This window comes from Neophocaena asiaeorientalis, unplaced genomic scaffold, assembly GCF_003031525.2.
Source record: "Neophocaena asiaeorientalis asiaeorientalis breed wild unplaced genomic scaffold, Neophocaena_asiaeorientalis_V1.1 scaffold62, whole genome shotgun sequence".
In the NCBI taxonomy this organism is placed as follows: Eukaryota; Metazoa; Chordata; class Mammalia; order Artiodactyla; family Phocoenidae; genus Neophocaena; species Neophocaena asiaeorientalis.
In genome coordinates this window covers 3,085,540-3,103,825 of record NW_020175191.1, presented here as the reverse complement: position 1 = coordinate 3,103,825, position 18,286 = coordinate 3,085,540, and the positions used below count along the sequence as shown (strand labels likewise).

At 33.7% G+C, this 18,286-nt stretch overlaps 1 protein-coding gene and 1 pseudogene across 1 annotated transcript in view; one reads left to right on the top strand and one right to left on the bottom strand.

Annotated features, from left to right (window-relative positions):
* Window positions 1–8,670, bottom strand: part of LOC112413041 (bile acid receptor-like) — a 10,567-nt gene extending 1,897 nt beyond the window's left edge. The window contains exons 1-9 of the mRNA XM_024764880.1: window positions 8,607–8,670; window positions 6,645–7,007; window positions 4,492–4,632; window positions 3,733–3,830; window positions 3,489–3,593; window positions 3,255–3,354; window positions 2,256–2,387; window positions 1,732–1,848; window positions 1,465–1,578 (exon numbers count right to left, since the gene is read on the bottom strand). Coding sequence (XP_024620648.1) covers window positions 1,465–1,578; window positions 1,732–1,848; window positions 2,256–2,387; window positions 3,255–3,354; window positions 3,489–3,593; window positions 3,733–3,830; window positions 4,492–4,632; window positions 6,645–7,007; window positions 8,607–8,670 — 1,234 coding nt within the window. The remainder of the gene's footprint in view (window positions 1–1,464; window positions 1,579–1,731; window positions 1,849–2,255; window positions 2,388–3,254; window positions 3,355–3,488; window positions 3,594–3,732; window positions 3,831–4,491; window positions 4,633–6,644; window positions 7,008–8,606) is intronic.
* On the top strand, window positions 241–1,036 carry LOC112413042 (dnaJ homolog subfamily A member 1 pseudogene; annotated as a pseudogene).
* Window positions 8,671–18,286: the final 9,616 nt, after the last annotated feature.

Sequence of the window (18,286 nt, the reverse complement as noted above, 5' to 3'; positions counted from 1 at the left end):
AATTTTTTTTTTTTTTTTTTTTTTTTTTTTTTTTTTTGCTATAATGTAGAACAGAGAAATAGGAGAATAGCTGAAAGGGGATTTGAGTCAGCCGCATAGCACAGGGAGATCAGCTGGGTGCCTTGTGACCTCCTAGAGGGGTGGGATAGGGAGGGTGGGAGGGAGATGCAAGAGGGACGGGATATGGGGATATATGTATATGTATGGTGCAACAAGAAAACTAGCTCTGCAAAAGAATGTGATTTGTGACCAATGTGAAGGCCAAGGTGGTAAGAAAGGAGCAGTAGAGTGCGGTCCCAATTGCCGAGGTACTGGAATGCAAATAAGAATTCATCAGATAGGACCTGGAATGGTTCAGCAAATTCAGTCTGTCTGCATGGAGTGCCAGGGCCATGGGGAGCGGATCAGTCCTAAAGATAGATGTAAAAGCTGCAATGGAAGGAAGATAGTTCGAGAAAAGAAAATTCTAGAAGTTCATATTGAGAAAGGCATGACAGATGGCCAGAAGATAACATTCCATGGTGAAGGAGACCAAGAACCAGGACTTGAGCCAGCAGATATCATCATTTTAGATCAGAAGGACCATGCTGTTTTTACTTGACGAGGAGAAGACCTTTTCATGTGTATGGACATACAGCTGGTTGGGGCATTGTGTGGCTTCCAAAAGCCAATATCTACTCTTGACAACCGAACCATAGTCATCACTTCTCATCCAGGTCAGATTGTCAAGCATGGAGATATCAAGTGTGTGCTAAATGAAGGCATGCCAATTTATCGTAGACCATATGAAAAGGGTCACCTAATCATTGAATTTAAGGTAAACTTTCCTGAGAATGGCTTTCTCTCCCCGGATAAACTCTCTTTGCTGGAAAAACTCCTACCTGAGAGGAAGGAAGTAGAAGAGACTGATGAAATGGACCAGGTAGAACTAGTGGACTTTGATCCAAATCAGGAAAGACGGCGCCATTACAATGGAGAAGCATATGGGGATGATGAACATCATCCTCGGTGTGGTGTTCAGTGTCAGACCTCCTAATGGGGCCAGTGAATAACACTCACTGCTGGCGTTTTATTTGCAGTAGTGATTGAGTGAAAGACTATAATCATAATATGCTCACTACTTGCTATTGTTTGTTTTAATATTCAACTATAGTAGTGTTTTAAAAGTTAAATGAAGAATAAACTCAAATATAAAAAAGAAAAAAAAACTTTGTTATAAAGCAGAAACTAACACACCATTGTAAAGCAATTATACTCCAATAAAGATGTTTTTAAAAAAAAGGCATTTTTTTTAAGATGTAAGAAATTACAGCATGTTTGTAAGCTGAAGGGAATGCCCTTATAGAGAAAGCTATTTTGATGAAAATTGGTACATTTGGAATCAATGAGTAATAAAATAATCACAATCTTCATGATTTCATTGCCAAACTTAATCCAAATTTTTACTGCTAAATAGTTTTTTACCTGAAAAAAACACTGTTGTGGCTGCAAGCAGAGCATATTCAGTATTAGTAATACTAAGCTCACTCATTCTTCTACAGAAGTAATACAGTGTAGTAATAAATTCTTCAGAAATACCTAAAAAGATTAATATCAAATGTATTTTCATCAGAACACAGTGCAGACTCATATTGCCATTATCATATTTTCTCAAAGCAGTACAAGAAAATGAAACATGTCTGACAAATTTTTTCCATCCAATACAATATTTTGTATTCTATATAATATTACCAGTCAGCATAGCAGAAGGACAATCTTCATTGCAAAATGTTTCCAGAGGATAAATAGCACTTCTATCACCACTTTGATCATGACAATTCAGTGAATGATCTGATATTTTCATAGTACCTAGTTAAGGGAAAAAATATAAAGTCTGATTTTTTAAAATCTTTATTCAGATAGTAAAGTCAATCTCTCCAACATCTGTTAAACAGGAAACATTCCCAACAAATGGTATCTTTATAATTTTTATTACTGAAACATGAATCTAGAATAATAGTTCACACTTTATATAAACATTATATAGAAGACCCTCCAAAAATGTGTTTTCTATGATACTATAGAAGAAGAATGGCTTTCTTTAAAAGAAAAACAAAAGCTAGAACAATGAATTGGAAAACTATAAACCACTATTATGAAGTACTTATTTGTACACCAACTAGTACAATAAAAATATAATTAAAAATAGTTCAATGTTATATAATCTGTTGCTAAATTTAATAGTAACTATTAACATTAAGATTGAGTTAGTTGACCTTTTTTGCTTTCAGAAGTTGATGAAAGACATTCTTTTTGACTGTAAATTTGGGCCACATGAAGGAACATCACTTCAGTTTTTGATCCCTTCTGTAATGCAGTCTGATCCTCATTGGTCAAATTTTCAAATCCTTTATGAAAAGATCACATAATTGTTTGAAATAAATAATGAAAAGATAATTTTCAGGTATAGGATTTAACTTTTTTTTTTTTTTTTTAGTTATGCGGGCCTCTCACTGTTGTGGCCTCTCCCGTTGCGGAGCACAGGCTCCGGACGTGCAGGCTCAGCGGCCATGGCTCCCGGGCCCTGTCACCCCACGGCATGTGGGATCTTCCTGGACCAGGGCATGAACCTGTGTCCCCTGCATCGGCAGGCAGACTCTTAACCACTGCGCCACCAGGGAAGCCCAGGACTCAACATTTTTATATTATTTACTTATGATACGAATCTTAACTGGTCCCTTAGAATAATTATGATTCCACATGGTACTATTTGGGGGCACTTTCATCAGAACCAGATAATAATAATTTCCTATGGCAAGAGCAAATTAAACATAGTTGGTTTAGCCTTGAAGAATTTATTTTCACAGAGAGTTACCTGTGCATGTAACTAGATAGCTAAGTTTTGGCCAACAGTGACTTCACCTTTTTTTTTTTTTTTTTTGGTATGGTACAGGGAATTTTGTTTCATGTTTTATCTAAAAAACAAAAACAATTTATTTCCCAAAATAAAAATAAAATAAAACATACAATCAATCATAGTTTGTCTTAACTCTAAGTCTTTGAAGTCACTTGAATAATATTTTAAAATATTTATATTTTCATCCAACTGATTGATTAAAGCAAACAAAGTAAACATGTTTTTAAATTTAGAAGCAGTTTTGGTAGAAAAATAGAGGGTTTTGTTTTCTTAAAATGCCACCTTCCTTTAAAACAAGGAACTTTTTTAAAATTACGTATTAAATTACTTTAATTTTTTCCAAAGATAAAGTGATTACCTGAGAGTCTCTTGGTGAAATCCATTAACCTCTGTATATGTAGGACAACTGTCTCTGAGAGTCGCAAGAAGATCAGTTCAGGATTTGCATATCCCTGCAGCTAAGCAACAAAAAGAAATAAGATTAGTAATTTTTTTCTTTCAAATAACTTTAAATTTTAAACTTTTCTGATTATGCTGTTATTTTCTAACATAATTAATTACAAATTATTTCTTGCTAGTAATGAACACATACAAATCTTTCTGTTTCTTCTAAAGGAATTGTATATTTTTGATGAGCGGCCACAATGTTGTTAATGAGCTGATGTTCCTCTTGAGTTAGTTCCATGCTCTCCTGAATCTGTAAGAAAATATAGGGGGAAAACTATAATGCATACCTATTAAATAAGACATCATCATTAAAGAAACAAGAAATTTTTTAAGGAGAGTCTTGCCACTTTTCCAGATCTAGTGGTAGGTGACACAAGCTTGTTGTTTACCCCTTCCTCTTCCACTTTGATGTTAGAGTAAAAATTATTCTTCTGCTTAAAGTTCTTTCGAAGTCTCTTTGATCTGCATTGGATTTCTGTGAGCAAACCTGTGATATTACAAAATTCACATAAAATATTTTTGGTACAACAAATAACATTATAGGATTTGATGAAAATTGTCTTACATTGTACACATATGTGATCATGAACTTGCCTTTTCACAAAGAACCTTTCTTTTTTGGTAAGCATGTACAACAGCAGTTAAATTTACTACATTACTTACTTCTTTTCCTTCTACAACTACCTGTCTACTTAAAACTACACAGTCATCCTAGACTTAAATTAAAAATTAATTTTGCATCTCCAAATTATAAATTTAGACCTTTTCATGTTAGAGAAATTTCCACATTAATTATATCTTGGAAGCAACAGAATGTTAATTGGTACATTGAAGGGAAACCAGTAATTTAAAATTGTGCTTTTTGTAGTTGAAGTATATAACTTTAGGTTAAGTAATATAAAAATACAAGGATTTCCAATTAAGAAGAAAATATGATTATTACCAAAGTTAGAGCAATAGAGTATAGAACAGATTTTATGGAAATAATTACCTAGATTGGTAACTGGCTATCCTAAGTTAGCAGTTGCTGGAGAAATAGCTTAAATCCAGACAAATATGTTAAGTTCAAAATAACTTGAAGAACGTAAGTTCCTAGTAAGGTAAGAAAAACTAAAATCCCCCTAAAAAAAAACCACAATGGCACTTACATTCTTCCAACATTCCTACTGCCTTACACTTTTTTAGTCTGCACTCTTGACATTTTCTACGCATGTACATGTCCATTTCACAGTGACCACCATTCTTGCAACTATATACTGCATTTTTGGTGATGCTACGTCGAAAAAACCCTAATAACAAAGGAGAGTTTTTAAAATTTTACTATTAGGTATTTTTAGTTACTTGTTTTTAACCTTCATAGTAAAAGTAATCAAGTTAACTAAATTATTTCAATAAAATGTTTTTTCCCTCAGTAAGAACGTTTGGTTTAATATACATTTATCTGGATAATTGTTTTAATCCTCTCCTATTTGATATATCTTATTCCATGGTTGTTCCTGTCAATAATCTATCTGGAAATTAAACTAAATAACCCCAACACATTAAAACAACTCTCTGTTTTCTATGGTTATAATATACCATCTAAAAGCATTTTTAAACTATATTTTACAGAATATCAAGATTCCATGACACATCTCTCAAGGTTCCCTAGAAGGAATACGTGCTCATGTAGAATAAAACTATAAGGAAACCTCTCTTTTTCTCGCCTCACATTTCTACCTCAACTCATAAAGGAAGAGATAATTCTTCCAAACTTACTCCTCTGTCCTTCCTTTTTAGCACTTCCCCAGATGAGAACATATTGCTAATTTATTTAGTCCAAGACGTTGAATGGGCCGTTTTGTGTGTGTGTGCGTGTGTGTGTGTGTGTGTATTTGTGTGTGTGCATGCTGGGGAGAGGTGTGGAGATTCTACATTTTCCTAAATCCATGCATAGTAGTCTCTTCCCATTTCCTGTTTCATTTCCCATTCCTGTGCAACAATCCCTGATATCTTCCTCTTATTCCATTCCAAGCAGTGAAGTTGATAAAGTTAGTCAATACCCCAATTAGAAGCCTGCCATACTCTTTCTGTAGACACGCTTGAGAGTGGGAGTTTCATGACTTAGATTCAGCAAAGGGAATAGAAAGCTCAGCTTAGGTTTCAGAACTATGCCTCATTCTTCAACTTAGTTTTAACAGCAAGGCCCTGCATTTTAAGAGTAAGCAAATACTGGCCCAGCTATTCTACTCATAAAGCTGGTACCTCCTTTCCCTTAGTCTTCGTTTCGCTATTCTTTGTGCGGGGTGAGTGTGAGATTCTGACAATAAGACTTTACCTTGAACTTCTAGACACGTTTACCTAGTCCTGTATTAATCTAATCATTTCCAGGTTCTGCCCCAATATTTCACTTGTGAATTTAAAAAATGCAGAAGTGTTTCAAAACCTCAAAACTTCATCAAGGACTATTTTACTCCTTACTCCATGTCAATATCAATGATGATCTTCAGTGGTAGACCTCCCATTGGTTTTCAAAAAAGCATTCCTGGGACTTCCCTGGTGGTCCAGTGGTAAAGAATCCGCCTTCCAATGCAGGGGATGCGGGTTCGATCCCTGGTTGGGAACTAAGATCCCACATGCTGCGGGGCAACTAAGCCCACCTGCCTCAACTAGAGAGGCCGCGTGCCTCGAACTCCAGGGTCCACGTTCTCTGGAGCCCAAGTACCACAACTAGAGAGAGAAAACCTGCACGCCACAACTAGAGAGAAGCCCATGCACCACAACAAATAGCCCACGCAACACACCAAAGTCCTGCATGCCGCAGTGGAGATCCCACGTGCCACAACTAAGACCCCACACAGCCAAAAATTTAAAAATAAAATAAAATAAATAAATATTTCTTAAAAAGCATTTCCAACAAATAGACTTAGATAGAATCGTAGAAGTCATTTAATTGAAATTTCTTCCTAATTCACGAATTAGACCAGCCATATGAGATGTAATAGTTAACATTCAGACCTTTTTAAAAGACATTTTTTATTCCAACATCAAATTCACCTAGGAACATGCAAAGTTTCTGCCACATAAATATTTTGAATTTTATATTTAAATAAAAAAGTTTTCATCAAAATTAAGAAAATGAAATCAAAACTTTGTTAAATTCCATTTTCACATCTTTGATCCCACAGATTGATCACTTTAAACATATCAATGGCTTTCCTTGATTTTATGTTTCACATTTTAAAGAGAGTACTCCTACATGCTTAAAATTTCATGACTCTTCAGTGAACACTAGGATTAAAGTTTTAAACTTTATCCTTACCTTTGCAACCTTCACAAGTAAGTGCATTGTAATGATATCCTGATGCTTTATCACCACAAACTACACAGAGTTCTTCCTGTCCCTTAATACGAATGGAAGAATGAGTTATTCTGGACCTTTTTATTCCAGGGTAACCATCTTCAGCATCGTGGGCAACCACGTAAGTGGATTTATTTAATTCACAGGAAAGAAGTCCATACTCTCCACCACTGAACTGTGGGTCCAAGCTATAAGTGTTGAAATGACTTTGTAAAGACTGGGACTGTAGAGCTGGAAGAAACTGGACAGTAGAATACTGGCAATAAGGTGATTCTTGAAAATCAGTGTCGTACAGCTGATAATTGATTTGTTCTGGCAAAATATCTAGTTTTTTTAACACACACACACACACACAAAAAAAAATGGTGAAAGTCAAGTTATTTTTCAATTTCAAAGAGTTTTACACTCAAAGAACAGAGTTAATTCAACATGTCCAATACATCCCAGGGACTTGCTGTCCAGCATAAGAGGCAGACAGTAAACTGAATTGCAATACATGATAAATGCTGCCACCCCAGAAGTATGCAGAGGTTGCTCAGGAGCTGGGAGAAAGGGTTGTTAATGGCTTACATACCAATGCAGTCTATTTCCTTAAGTAGAAATGAGTATTTCCCGGAGTTTGAAATGAAAGCTTTCCCCCAGCTTCTGTATTTTCTTTGTTGTGAATAAAATTGTTTTCAGTGCAATCAGATCAGTAAAGAGATGAATTAATAAATTATCCCACCCCCCCCACCAAAAAAATCAAACTAAAATACAATTATACCAGTTATCTGGTTATTTCAAGCAAAAAATAAATTCTTTAAACTCCCCATTTAATATACCTTAACACTCTCCTTCGCCATTTGCAGACCTGATTTAAATTACTAGTTTCTTTGCTGTTTTATTGTCTAGCAATTCAATTATCTGGTGATAAACTTACCTACCCCGGAGGGTGACTGTAAGAATGAAATAAAATGTGAAATGCAAAAGCATGTATAAAATACAAAATGATACTTAATGGGTATCTTTATTGTTATTATCAGAAGCTACCAAGCACCAACTTACTTTCTGTTTTCAGGAGGATTACTGAAATCAATCCAGAAAATTGGCTCCAAAGAGACCCAGGAATACTTAGTTCCTCTATGTCTGTATCTAGTAATATTTGTACTTTTCCTGGTGTTGAATCCCAAGATGATTAGACTTACTCTTACCCTCAAAATTCTAACCCCAAGATTGGTAAACAGTATAATTTCTATTAATTCACATAAATTATTTGCAATCTGATAGCATCCAATCCAATGCAAAGTGTTGAATAAATACCAATAACAGCCTGATATAAGAAGAAAAGTTATCAGTAAAAACAATGTAACTTTTATTTAAAGAAGAGGGCCCTTCTTGGCTGAATATCAAAAGACTGCAGAATACTGGCTGATGTTCCATTGGCATGCAAATCAGAGTTCAAAGTATAATATAAAAGAAAACTGCATTTAAAATTCAATTCATATTATAATCTTGGTCTTTTTGGAGAAAAATCCTATTGTCTCTTGCACTCTGTTTTCTATTTCTTTCCCTTTGATAAAAATCTTATATTAAGATTAAAGTTTCAGGAACATTGAATAACTACTCTGAACTACATTTTCTAAATTGCATGTGAACTAGCTTCAGCTAACCCCTAAAAATAACTTATAATTTGCATGCTAATTCTATTTTTAAAAATTGAATACAATTTTAGACTACTGTGCTTTTTCTTCTTTACATTTGATTCTGGCTTACAGCATTTTGGTACTTCTGATTTTTGAAAGTAATTATATTCTCTGGTAGGGAGTAATTGAAAGTCTTTGGTTCATTTGTTAATTTCTTTTTAAAAAAACCCTCTAATTAACCATAATTCCCGCCAAAAAAAAAGTTTTATTAACTATCATACTGTAGTTTTTTGTTACACACCGTAGTACTGCACTGGTTCAGCAAGACAATACCCATCAGATGCAGTGATGTAAGTATTGGCCATTCTCTGGTCCAATTTTCACTTCTTCATTAGTAGATGCTAAAATAGAACCTGAAGGAAACAAAAATTTTGTAGACTTTTTGAAAGTATGATTATCAAATCAGTATGATTTTATAAAAGTATAATACTGTTTTTGAAAAATAAAGAATTTAGCAGAATTTATACAAGACATTTATATTTACACTTTAACTGGAAGAATATTGATTTTTCGTATCTCTACATACCAGATTATTTAATTCAGACAACTTCTTATTGCTCAGTTCTTTAAAATAACTTAAATCTTGGTAATAATCATTATGGCTCTTGAAATGGTACCAAGCTTTGGAGTTAGACTTCATACACTGCATTTACCACTTATTTATGGGTCATTTTTACACCTCCCTGAACCTTAGTTTCCTCATTTGTAGAAGCGAAAGAATGAAACACACCTAGCCAAGTTATGGGAGAGTTTAATTAATGTGTTTAAAATCCAGAACAGTTCTTGACTTAATAACTGAGTCGTATAATTATTATTCTAATAGTTTCGCTAGATCTCAGTGTTCTAAATTTAGGTGAATTAGGAAGAAAAATTACACTTTTTCATGAAGGAAATTAAAGAGTAGGAAAAGAATGGCTTTCATAGCACTTTATTTAATCTTCTAAGTCCTTTGTAAATATTTTTCATAGCACTGTGATATGCTAAGCATTAAAACATTAATTTTGGTTCTGCGTGACTAATGAAAATAGTTTTTTGATTACTTAAAAAGTGTTTTATTTTTAATAGTAAAGACTAAAAATCATAAGCTATTATGAGGAAAAATTATTCAAAATCTAAGACGATCCCTTATGGGAAAAAAAAACTATTTTTGTTATTTCCTAGGTAGGAACTCCAAAAATAATGCATCTTTGAATAGACTTAAACAGGAAATCACAGTTAAAGAAATTGGAAATTATTAAAAGAAAATAAAGGTCACTCTAGAGTCCATGGTATTTTATAGCTTTATCCTCTCTATTCGAAGGTAAAGACTGTTTTCACCTTTTAAAAGAACCGAAAAAGATGAAAATTGGTTTTAAAACATACCAAAAGATATACATGACAAACTTCTGAGATTATATTGAAAAATCTTTTACTTAGATTTATTTCTCATGTGATGAGGTCACGGCAAAGGTTTCTACATTCGTGAAGATGATTAAAATAGTAGTATCTCTGAAATTTGTCTCCTGTATTATTTAATAGGCTCTAGGTTCCTTTAAAAGTACTTAAATCTCCCACTCTCTGACAGTCATGTAGAAGAAGTGCTGAATGGAACAGATGAAGCAAAAGTGGTGTCCCCAAATAAGTGCACTTTCAAAATGAAGTTTTCCTTGAAAAGTAAGGACTAAAATCAATAGGATCAGTATTACAACAGGTTAATTGGCTCTCCATATGAAAAGAATTCTAAGTGCTATTGGTTTAATTTGTGCCATACTCTTTAGTAATAATCCTGTTTAGTTTCTTCCAAACTTCTCTTTTGAGTCTCAATTTGATTTTAGAAAATCCCAAATGAATGTGAAAACTTGAAGTTGTTACTCACCCTTCCTTTAAAATTCCTGCTTTTAGCATTAGGCTTCATATAATATTAAATAAATATCTGAAAATTAAAAAGTATTAGGTATTCCTTTTTTTGCTGAGCAAGATTTCATTTAAGAAATAATATAGAATAAATTAGAGGTAGCACATTAAAACAAAACCGGTAATATCCTGGCAAATACATACAGAAGTATCTTATAACAATGCTGCTGTCAGGGTTCATATCATAAATAACAATGTTCTAAAACCAAGTCCTTCCAATACTGATAAATAAATGCCCCAAAATATTGTCTAAAGCAGAAATGTCTTTATCAGTTTATGGACTACAGGCATACCTCCGAGATACTGCGGGATTGGTTCCAGACCACCAAAATTAAGCAAATATCACAATAAAGCAAATCACATACATTTTTTTATTTCTCAGTGCATATTAAAAGTTATGTTTATTTTATCCTGTAGTCTACTAAACATGCAATAGCATTATGTCTTTTAAAAAAATACCTTGTTAAAAATACTTTATTGCTTAAAAAAAGTAATCATTATCTGAGCCTTTAGCAAGTCATAATCTTTTTGCTGGTGGAGGGTCTTGCCTCAGTGTTGTCGGCTGCTGACTGATCAGGGTGGTGGCTGCTGAAGTTTCCCTCATCAATTGACTCTTCCTTTCATGAACAATTTCTCTGTAGCATGCACTGCTGTTTCATAGCAGTTTACCCACAGTAGAACTTCTTTCAAAATTGAAATCAGTCTTTCAAACCCTGCCTGTGCTTTATCAACTAAGTTTATTTAATATTCTAAATCCTTTGTTGTCATTTCAACAACCTTCATAGCATCTTCACCAGGGATAGATTCCATCTCAAGAAACCACTTTCTTTTCTCATCCATAAGAAGCAACTCCTCATCCATTCACATTTTATCATGAGATTGCAGCAATTCAGTCACATATTCATGCTTGACTTCTAATTCTAATTCTCTTGCTATTTTCACCACAGCTTCAGTTACTTCCTCCACTGAAGTCTTGAACCCCTCAAAGTCATCTATAAGGGTTGGGGTCAACTTCTTCCAAACTCCTGTTAATGTTGATATTTTTACCTCTTCCTATGAATCACGAATGTTCTTTTTTTTTTAAGGTGTGTGTGTGTTTTTTTGTTTTTGGCCTCAACGCATAGCATGTGGGATCTTTGTTCCCCAAGTAGGGATCGAACCTGTGCCCCCTGCAGTGGAAGAGTGGAGTTTTAACCACTGGACAGCTAGGGAAATCCCTGAATGTTCTTAATGGCATCTAAAATGATGAGTCCTTACCAGAAGATTTTCAAGTTACTTGGTCCAGATCCATCAGAGGAATCACTAGCTGCAGCAGCTATAGCCTTACAAAATATATTTCTTAAATAGTAAGACTTGAAAGTCAAAAGCCATGGGCTGTAGAATGGATGCTGTGTTAGCAGGCATAAAAACAACATTAAACTTACTATACATCTCCATTAGAACTCTTGGGTGACCAGGTGCATTGTCAATGAGCGGTAATATTTTAAAAAGAATCTTTTTTTCTGAGCAGTACGTTTCAACAGTGGATTTAAAATATTCAGTAAACCATGTTGTAAACAGATGTGCTGTCATCCAGACTTTGTTTTTCCATTTATAGAGCACAGGCAGAGTAGGCTTAGCATAATTCTTTAGGGCCCTAGGATTTTCAGAATAGTAACTGAACATTGGCTACAACTTCCAGTCACCAGCTGTATTAGCCCCTAACAGGAGAGTCAGCCTTTCCTTTGAAGCTTTGAAGCCAGGCTTTGACTTCTCCTCTCTAGCTATGGAAGTCCTAGAAGGCATTTTCTTCCAGTGTAAGGTTATTTCATCTACATTTGTTGTTTAGTGTAGCCACCTTCATTCATTACTTAGGTATGTCTTCTGGATAACATGCTGCAGCTTCTTCATCAGCACTTGCTGCTTCACCTTGCACTTTTACGTTATGGAGATGGCTTCTTTCCTTAAACATCATTAACCCACCTCTGCTAGCTTCAAACTTTTCTCCTGAAGCTTCCTCATCAATCTCAGCCTTCATAGAATTGAAGAGAGTTAGGGCCTTGCTCTGGATTAGGCTTTGGCTTGAGGGAATGTTGTGGCTGGTTTGATCTTCCATCCAGACCACTAAAACTTTCTCCATATCAGCAATAGGGCTGTTCCACTTTCTTATCATTTGTGTGTTCACTGGGGAATCACCTTTAATTTCCTTCAAGAACGTTTCCTTTGCACTCACAGCTTGGCTAACTGTTTGGCATAAGAGGCCTAGCTTTTGACCTATCACAGCTTTTAACATGCCTTCCTCACTATGCATAATCATTTCTAGCTTTTGATTTAAAGTGAGAGACATGAGACCCTTCCTTTCACTTGAGCACTTAGAGGTCATTGTAGGGTTATTCAGTGGCCTAATTTCAATATAGTTGTGCCTCAGAGAATAGGGAGGCCTAAGGAGAAGGGGAGAGATGGGAACCAGGCAGTTAGTGGAGCAGTCAGAACACACAGCATTATCGATTAAGTTCACTTTATATGGGTGTGAGTTCATGGTGCCCCAAAACGATTACAATGGTAACATCAGAAATCAATGATCACAGATTACCATAACAAATATAATAATAATGAAAAAGTTTGAAATATTAAGAAAATTACCAAAATGTGACACAGAGACACAAAGTGAGCTAACTGCTTTTGGAAAAAATGGTGCCACTAGACTTGCTCAGTGTAGGGTCACCACAAAACTTCAATTGGTTAAAAAACCCAGTATCTGCAAAGCGCAGCAAAGCAAAGTGCAGTAAAATGAGGTATGCTTGTAGTTATAATCCAGGGCATATATGGGACACAAACATAAATAGGCCATTGATTAAAATATGCCTTTTAAAATATGAAATATTTCTCTCCTTTATATGCTTATAGTAATAGTTGCATTATTTTCTACATAAAATGTTCACTAATTAAATTTTTCTTCAGACTTATAAATGTCTAACAGAAGTGTTATAATATGTATGCATGGTAAAACAAAATTTTCAGAAATAATATGCTTATAAAATTAGTTTAAAAACAAATTATTAATAACATAGAGAGAGGTATGTAATCAAAAACTTCCTATCCTATTAAAGTAAAGAGAAAAATTACAGTGGTCTTGGAATGATTCTGTTTCATTACCTTCCTAGTAAATATTTATTTAAAGAGAAAATAACTTAGTTAAGAGAGGAGATTTTGTCAAGAGGATCAATTTGGCCTGCGTAAAGTCTATTTTTTTCTTTAACAAATATAACTTTATCAAAAACCATATTTTTCACAGATTATGATAGCTATTTTACTGAAAAGATGTGTAATTGCACAAATGAATTTGCATCTCCTCTGCTTTAACCATAAATTGTTCTTGGTAAATCTTCATGTCTAAAACCTTAACAGGAAAAACATATTGATTACTGAGAACTATATCTATATGTTAAAGAAGTTCACAGTTTTCACATTTTTACTCTTGTAACATATGTCATTTGAATCATGAATAATGCATTGTTTATTGACATAATTGAAAAATATATTGCTTTGCAAAAAAAAATTTTAGTTTTCATAGTAGCATCTACTAAAAAATGAGTGATAGTGCTATATGATACATAATTATAAAAAGGTTTTTTATGGTAGTGCTTCTTTGAGCCAGAATTCTCTGAGCTTATTGGAACCAGGAAAAATGAAAAGAATATATTTGAATAATAACACAAATTAAGGCTTCTTGATTCCTCCATAAGTATCTGTCCTTTAACTTTTGAATACAGGGAGAACTTTACACTGTGAAGTCTTCTCATGCTTCTATTATACAGCTTTATCAAGATGTAATTTGTATAACATCATATTCATTCTCTTAAATTCACTGTACAGTTCAGTGGTTTTTAGAATATTCAGAGTGTGCAGCTATTACCATCATCTAATTCCAGAGCATTTTTGTCACCCCAAAATGATCCCCCCATACCTGTAAGCATGGCACCTCATTCCCTCCTCCCCCCAATCCCTGACAACCACTAAGCAACTTTCTGTTTTTATGGATATGCCTAGTCTAGACATTTCATATAAATCTAATCATATAATCCATACATAGTTTTATATGAAAAAAGTATTTAATTAATATGTTAAGTAATTTTCACAGCATAAGACAGAAAGAAAATAGATTATTTAGAAAATTCATGACTATGAAAGTAATATTTTATATACTTCAGAAGTATAGAAATATTTGTGTCTATTTCCAAAATCTGACATAATTTTCATAATTATATCATCATAAAGTTTTCAACAAAAGTATAATTCCCTGAATATATCTTTATCAGAATTTATTTCAAGTGGTTTGAATTTACATATAACCTATTGCTTCAAAAAATAAAATATTTTATCAATAAGTTCTTGATTTAAAAATGAGTTTAATTTTTAAAATATAACAATAAACATTACTGTGAAGTGACTTATCACATCAAATGTCAAGTCCAACCATAGTCTAAAATTATCTTGTCATTCTTTAGGAAAGAACCAAATTATTGTGTAATCTACTTAATTAAATTTCTTATTTTCAAGGGGAAAATGCTTTTTATAGCTTGACTATCATAGTAACTACAATTGTCTTACCTTGCAAAAATTAAGTTAATGTTAGTGGAAACTAAAGATCTCAAAAAATACCCTCTAATTTATTAATATCTTACAATTTAATAATGAAGTGAGTTGTCAACAAAATTAGCATTCATATTTAATTTAGGCAGTATAAAATACATTCTTCTTATTTTAGAGAGAACAAAATACTCACAGTTCAATGATATTACTAGAGATTGTCCTTTTCCTCACAGAATGAGTATAGATAGATTTAGCAATGACTTTAACTTTCCATCTGGAGCAACTGAGCCTTTTCTCTATTTATCAAGGAGTGGAAATAAGGGCACTCTGCATACATTTAGGCTCTAGACACTCTGCAGAGCAATGCTTCAGCTCTATCTCAGAGACAAACTTCCCACACAATCCTCTCGGGTCAAAGCAAGGGCAGTTACAAGCTGACATAAATCAAATAATAACCAGATCATCAGGGATAGAAGCCTTTGGGACCTTCAGGTCACACTCTCCCAGAGTTCCTTACTGTTTATTTAATACATACTTTGTTTTCATGATTGAATTTGACATTCTTCCTTTCTGATTACAAAACATTGGGTCTCTACAAACTACCAAGTAATATATACAGGAAGGAAAAAAACCCTTCATTAAATTCAAACTCCACTAATACAGGTGCTATAACAATTCAACTTGAAGTTTATCTTTTCATTACCTATAAAAAAGGAAATTTGTTAAACCAATTAGTAATGTGTAATAATTCATAGATTGCTGCAATGTTAGATGTATACAAATCATCTAATCCAACTCTCTCAAGTTTTTGGCTAAGAAAAACTGCAACACAAATAGATACTACTCCTTGTTCAAGTTCTCATAGCTAGTTAGTAGCAGAGATGAAACTCAATGAAAATCCAAGCAGTTGAACAGGATATATAAATAATTTCATTATGACTTTTTTAATGTCACATAAATAAAGTCTGTTAGATAATACCAGGCTCAGAGTCTTATTCCTTTAAGGCATTTCTACAGAGGCAAGTTTACAAATGCGTTTTCTACCACTAAACCCCATTCTCCTGGTTACACCATCTCTGACCTGATGACTGACTTTTCTTATCTAACACTATGCTCTTGTCTCAGTCCTGCCCAGTTCCACTTGCATGTAAACATGGCATAGCCTCAGTATGCACCTCTACCTTTCCTGGCATCTGATCTTGTCCACCTCCAGTTTCTGACTTTAAACTATAATACTGATGATGAATTCTTCAAGGGTCTTCATCTACCACAGAGCAGAATTCATGATAAAATCTGCAAGTCATGTCACATGGAGTTTTGTTTACTTTTTAAATAAGAGGCTCTGTATCTGTGAATTTTAATTGGTTAACCAAAGAATAACAGTCATGCCATTATAATTCATTTGTGTTGATTCTAAAATATTCCAAAAATAGACTCCAGATTATGTCTTAAAAGAGGTACTCTCTACTAGCAACCTTACATTGAAAAATAGCAAAACAACTACATGAAAGAAAAAAATAGCAAAACAAACATATAGTACTTGATATCTTTTAAAAGCAATGTTTAACTTCTAAATATTTATCTGGAACATTTGTTTCTTAAGAGAACATATTTTTTAAAGAACTTTAATCCTTTCACTATTAGTATTCAAACATGAGGGATAATGTATACAATTTTATTGCTTAGATAATTCCCAATTTTAACCTCTGTTTATAAGCAGAATTATTAGCTTCTGTATTTAAAAAATACAATTTCGAATGCTCAATGATTCAAACTTTTCACTTATTCATATCATCCTGACCACGCATACCCTCAGTCCCATCCCAATTATATCTGAGATATTACAATTCATTGACAATCAGCTTCCTTGTTTAGTTTTACAAAAAATGATTTGGGAATTCCCTGGCAGTCTAGTGGTTAGAATTTGACGCTTTCACTGTGGTGAACCAGGTTCAATCCCTGGTCGGGAACTAAGATCCTGCAAGCTGTGTGGCCGCAGACAAAAAAAAAAAAAAAAGATTCATCCAGAACTTTACAGCTACAAATTTTTACATGTACTTCCCTGGTTTATAATAATACTCTAGACTTACTGTGGCATTAGCATAGTGCTCATTCCAAGGTACTTAAAGATATGTGCAAATATATCTTGATATTTTAAAATAAGGAAAGCAGATTTATATTTTTCTAATTTTACACAGGCTACTGGCAACCGAGCATTCTACTTGTAATCACATGGTTCACTGATATCCCTTAATATGCATAAATGAGGACATTTCTTGAAATTTATTCTTTTTATACTGTCATTCAATACACAGGTGGCCTATATTTATAGATACATGCCATTTAAAATAAATATTATCATTACATTATCAGTAACAAATAATCTAAAGAGTTACAAATCTAACCCACTTGTTTGCTATATAATTAGGAGCATCATTTGGGAAGGCTCTATGAGAAAGTGACATCCAAGACAAGACCTAAAGGATGACAAAAAGCCAGCCACAGGAAGAGCTGAGGGATGAATGTTTTAGAAGGAACAACACACTGCTCTGTGTTGGCTTGTGTAACACCAAAAGAAGGTCAGTGTAGTGAATGGTGACAGAAGACAGGAATAGAACAAGATGAGACTGGAGAGAAAATAAAACCAGATTGTAAGAGCCTTAGAGAGAAGTGCGAATTTTATTCTGGGTATAACAGGAAATCATTAAAGGATTTTAAGCAGAAAAGACACATAATCTGAAGTATATTTTTTGTTTTGCTTTATTTTGTTGTTTTGTTTTTAATTGACATTTTTATTGAGACCATTGTAGATTACCTTGCAGTTTTAAGAAATAATACAGAGAGATCATGTGCTTAATCTAGTTTCTCCCAATGGTAACATTTTGCAAAATTGTGGTACAATATCACAACCAGTATATGGACATTGATAAAAACCACCTTATTCAGAGTTCCCCAATTTTACCTCTGCTTATTTATGTATGTGAATTAAATTCTGTACAATTTTATCACTTGTAGGTTCATGTAGCCATCACAGAGTCAAGGTACTGAATAGTTCCCATATCACAATCCCTCGTGTCACCCTGTTTTAACCACACTCACTTCCTTCTTCCCTCTCCCCATTCCTAACCTCTGGCAACCACTAATATGTCCTCCATTTCTAAAAATTTGCCTTTTCAAAATGTTATACAATTGATCATACATTGTGTAACCTTTTATGATTGGCTTTTTTTCCTCAGCATAATTCCCTGGAGGTTAATCTAAGTTGTTGTGTAGATCAACAAACCACTCATTTTCACTGCTGAGTAGTAGTCTATGGTTCTGGGCGAACCACAGTTTAAATATTAAATACCTTTGGAAGGGCACATGGGTTAATTCCATTTTCTGCTACTGCAAATAAAGTTGCTATGAACACTCATGTACAGATTTATGTGTGAACATAAGTTTTCATTTCTCTGG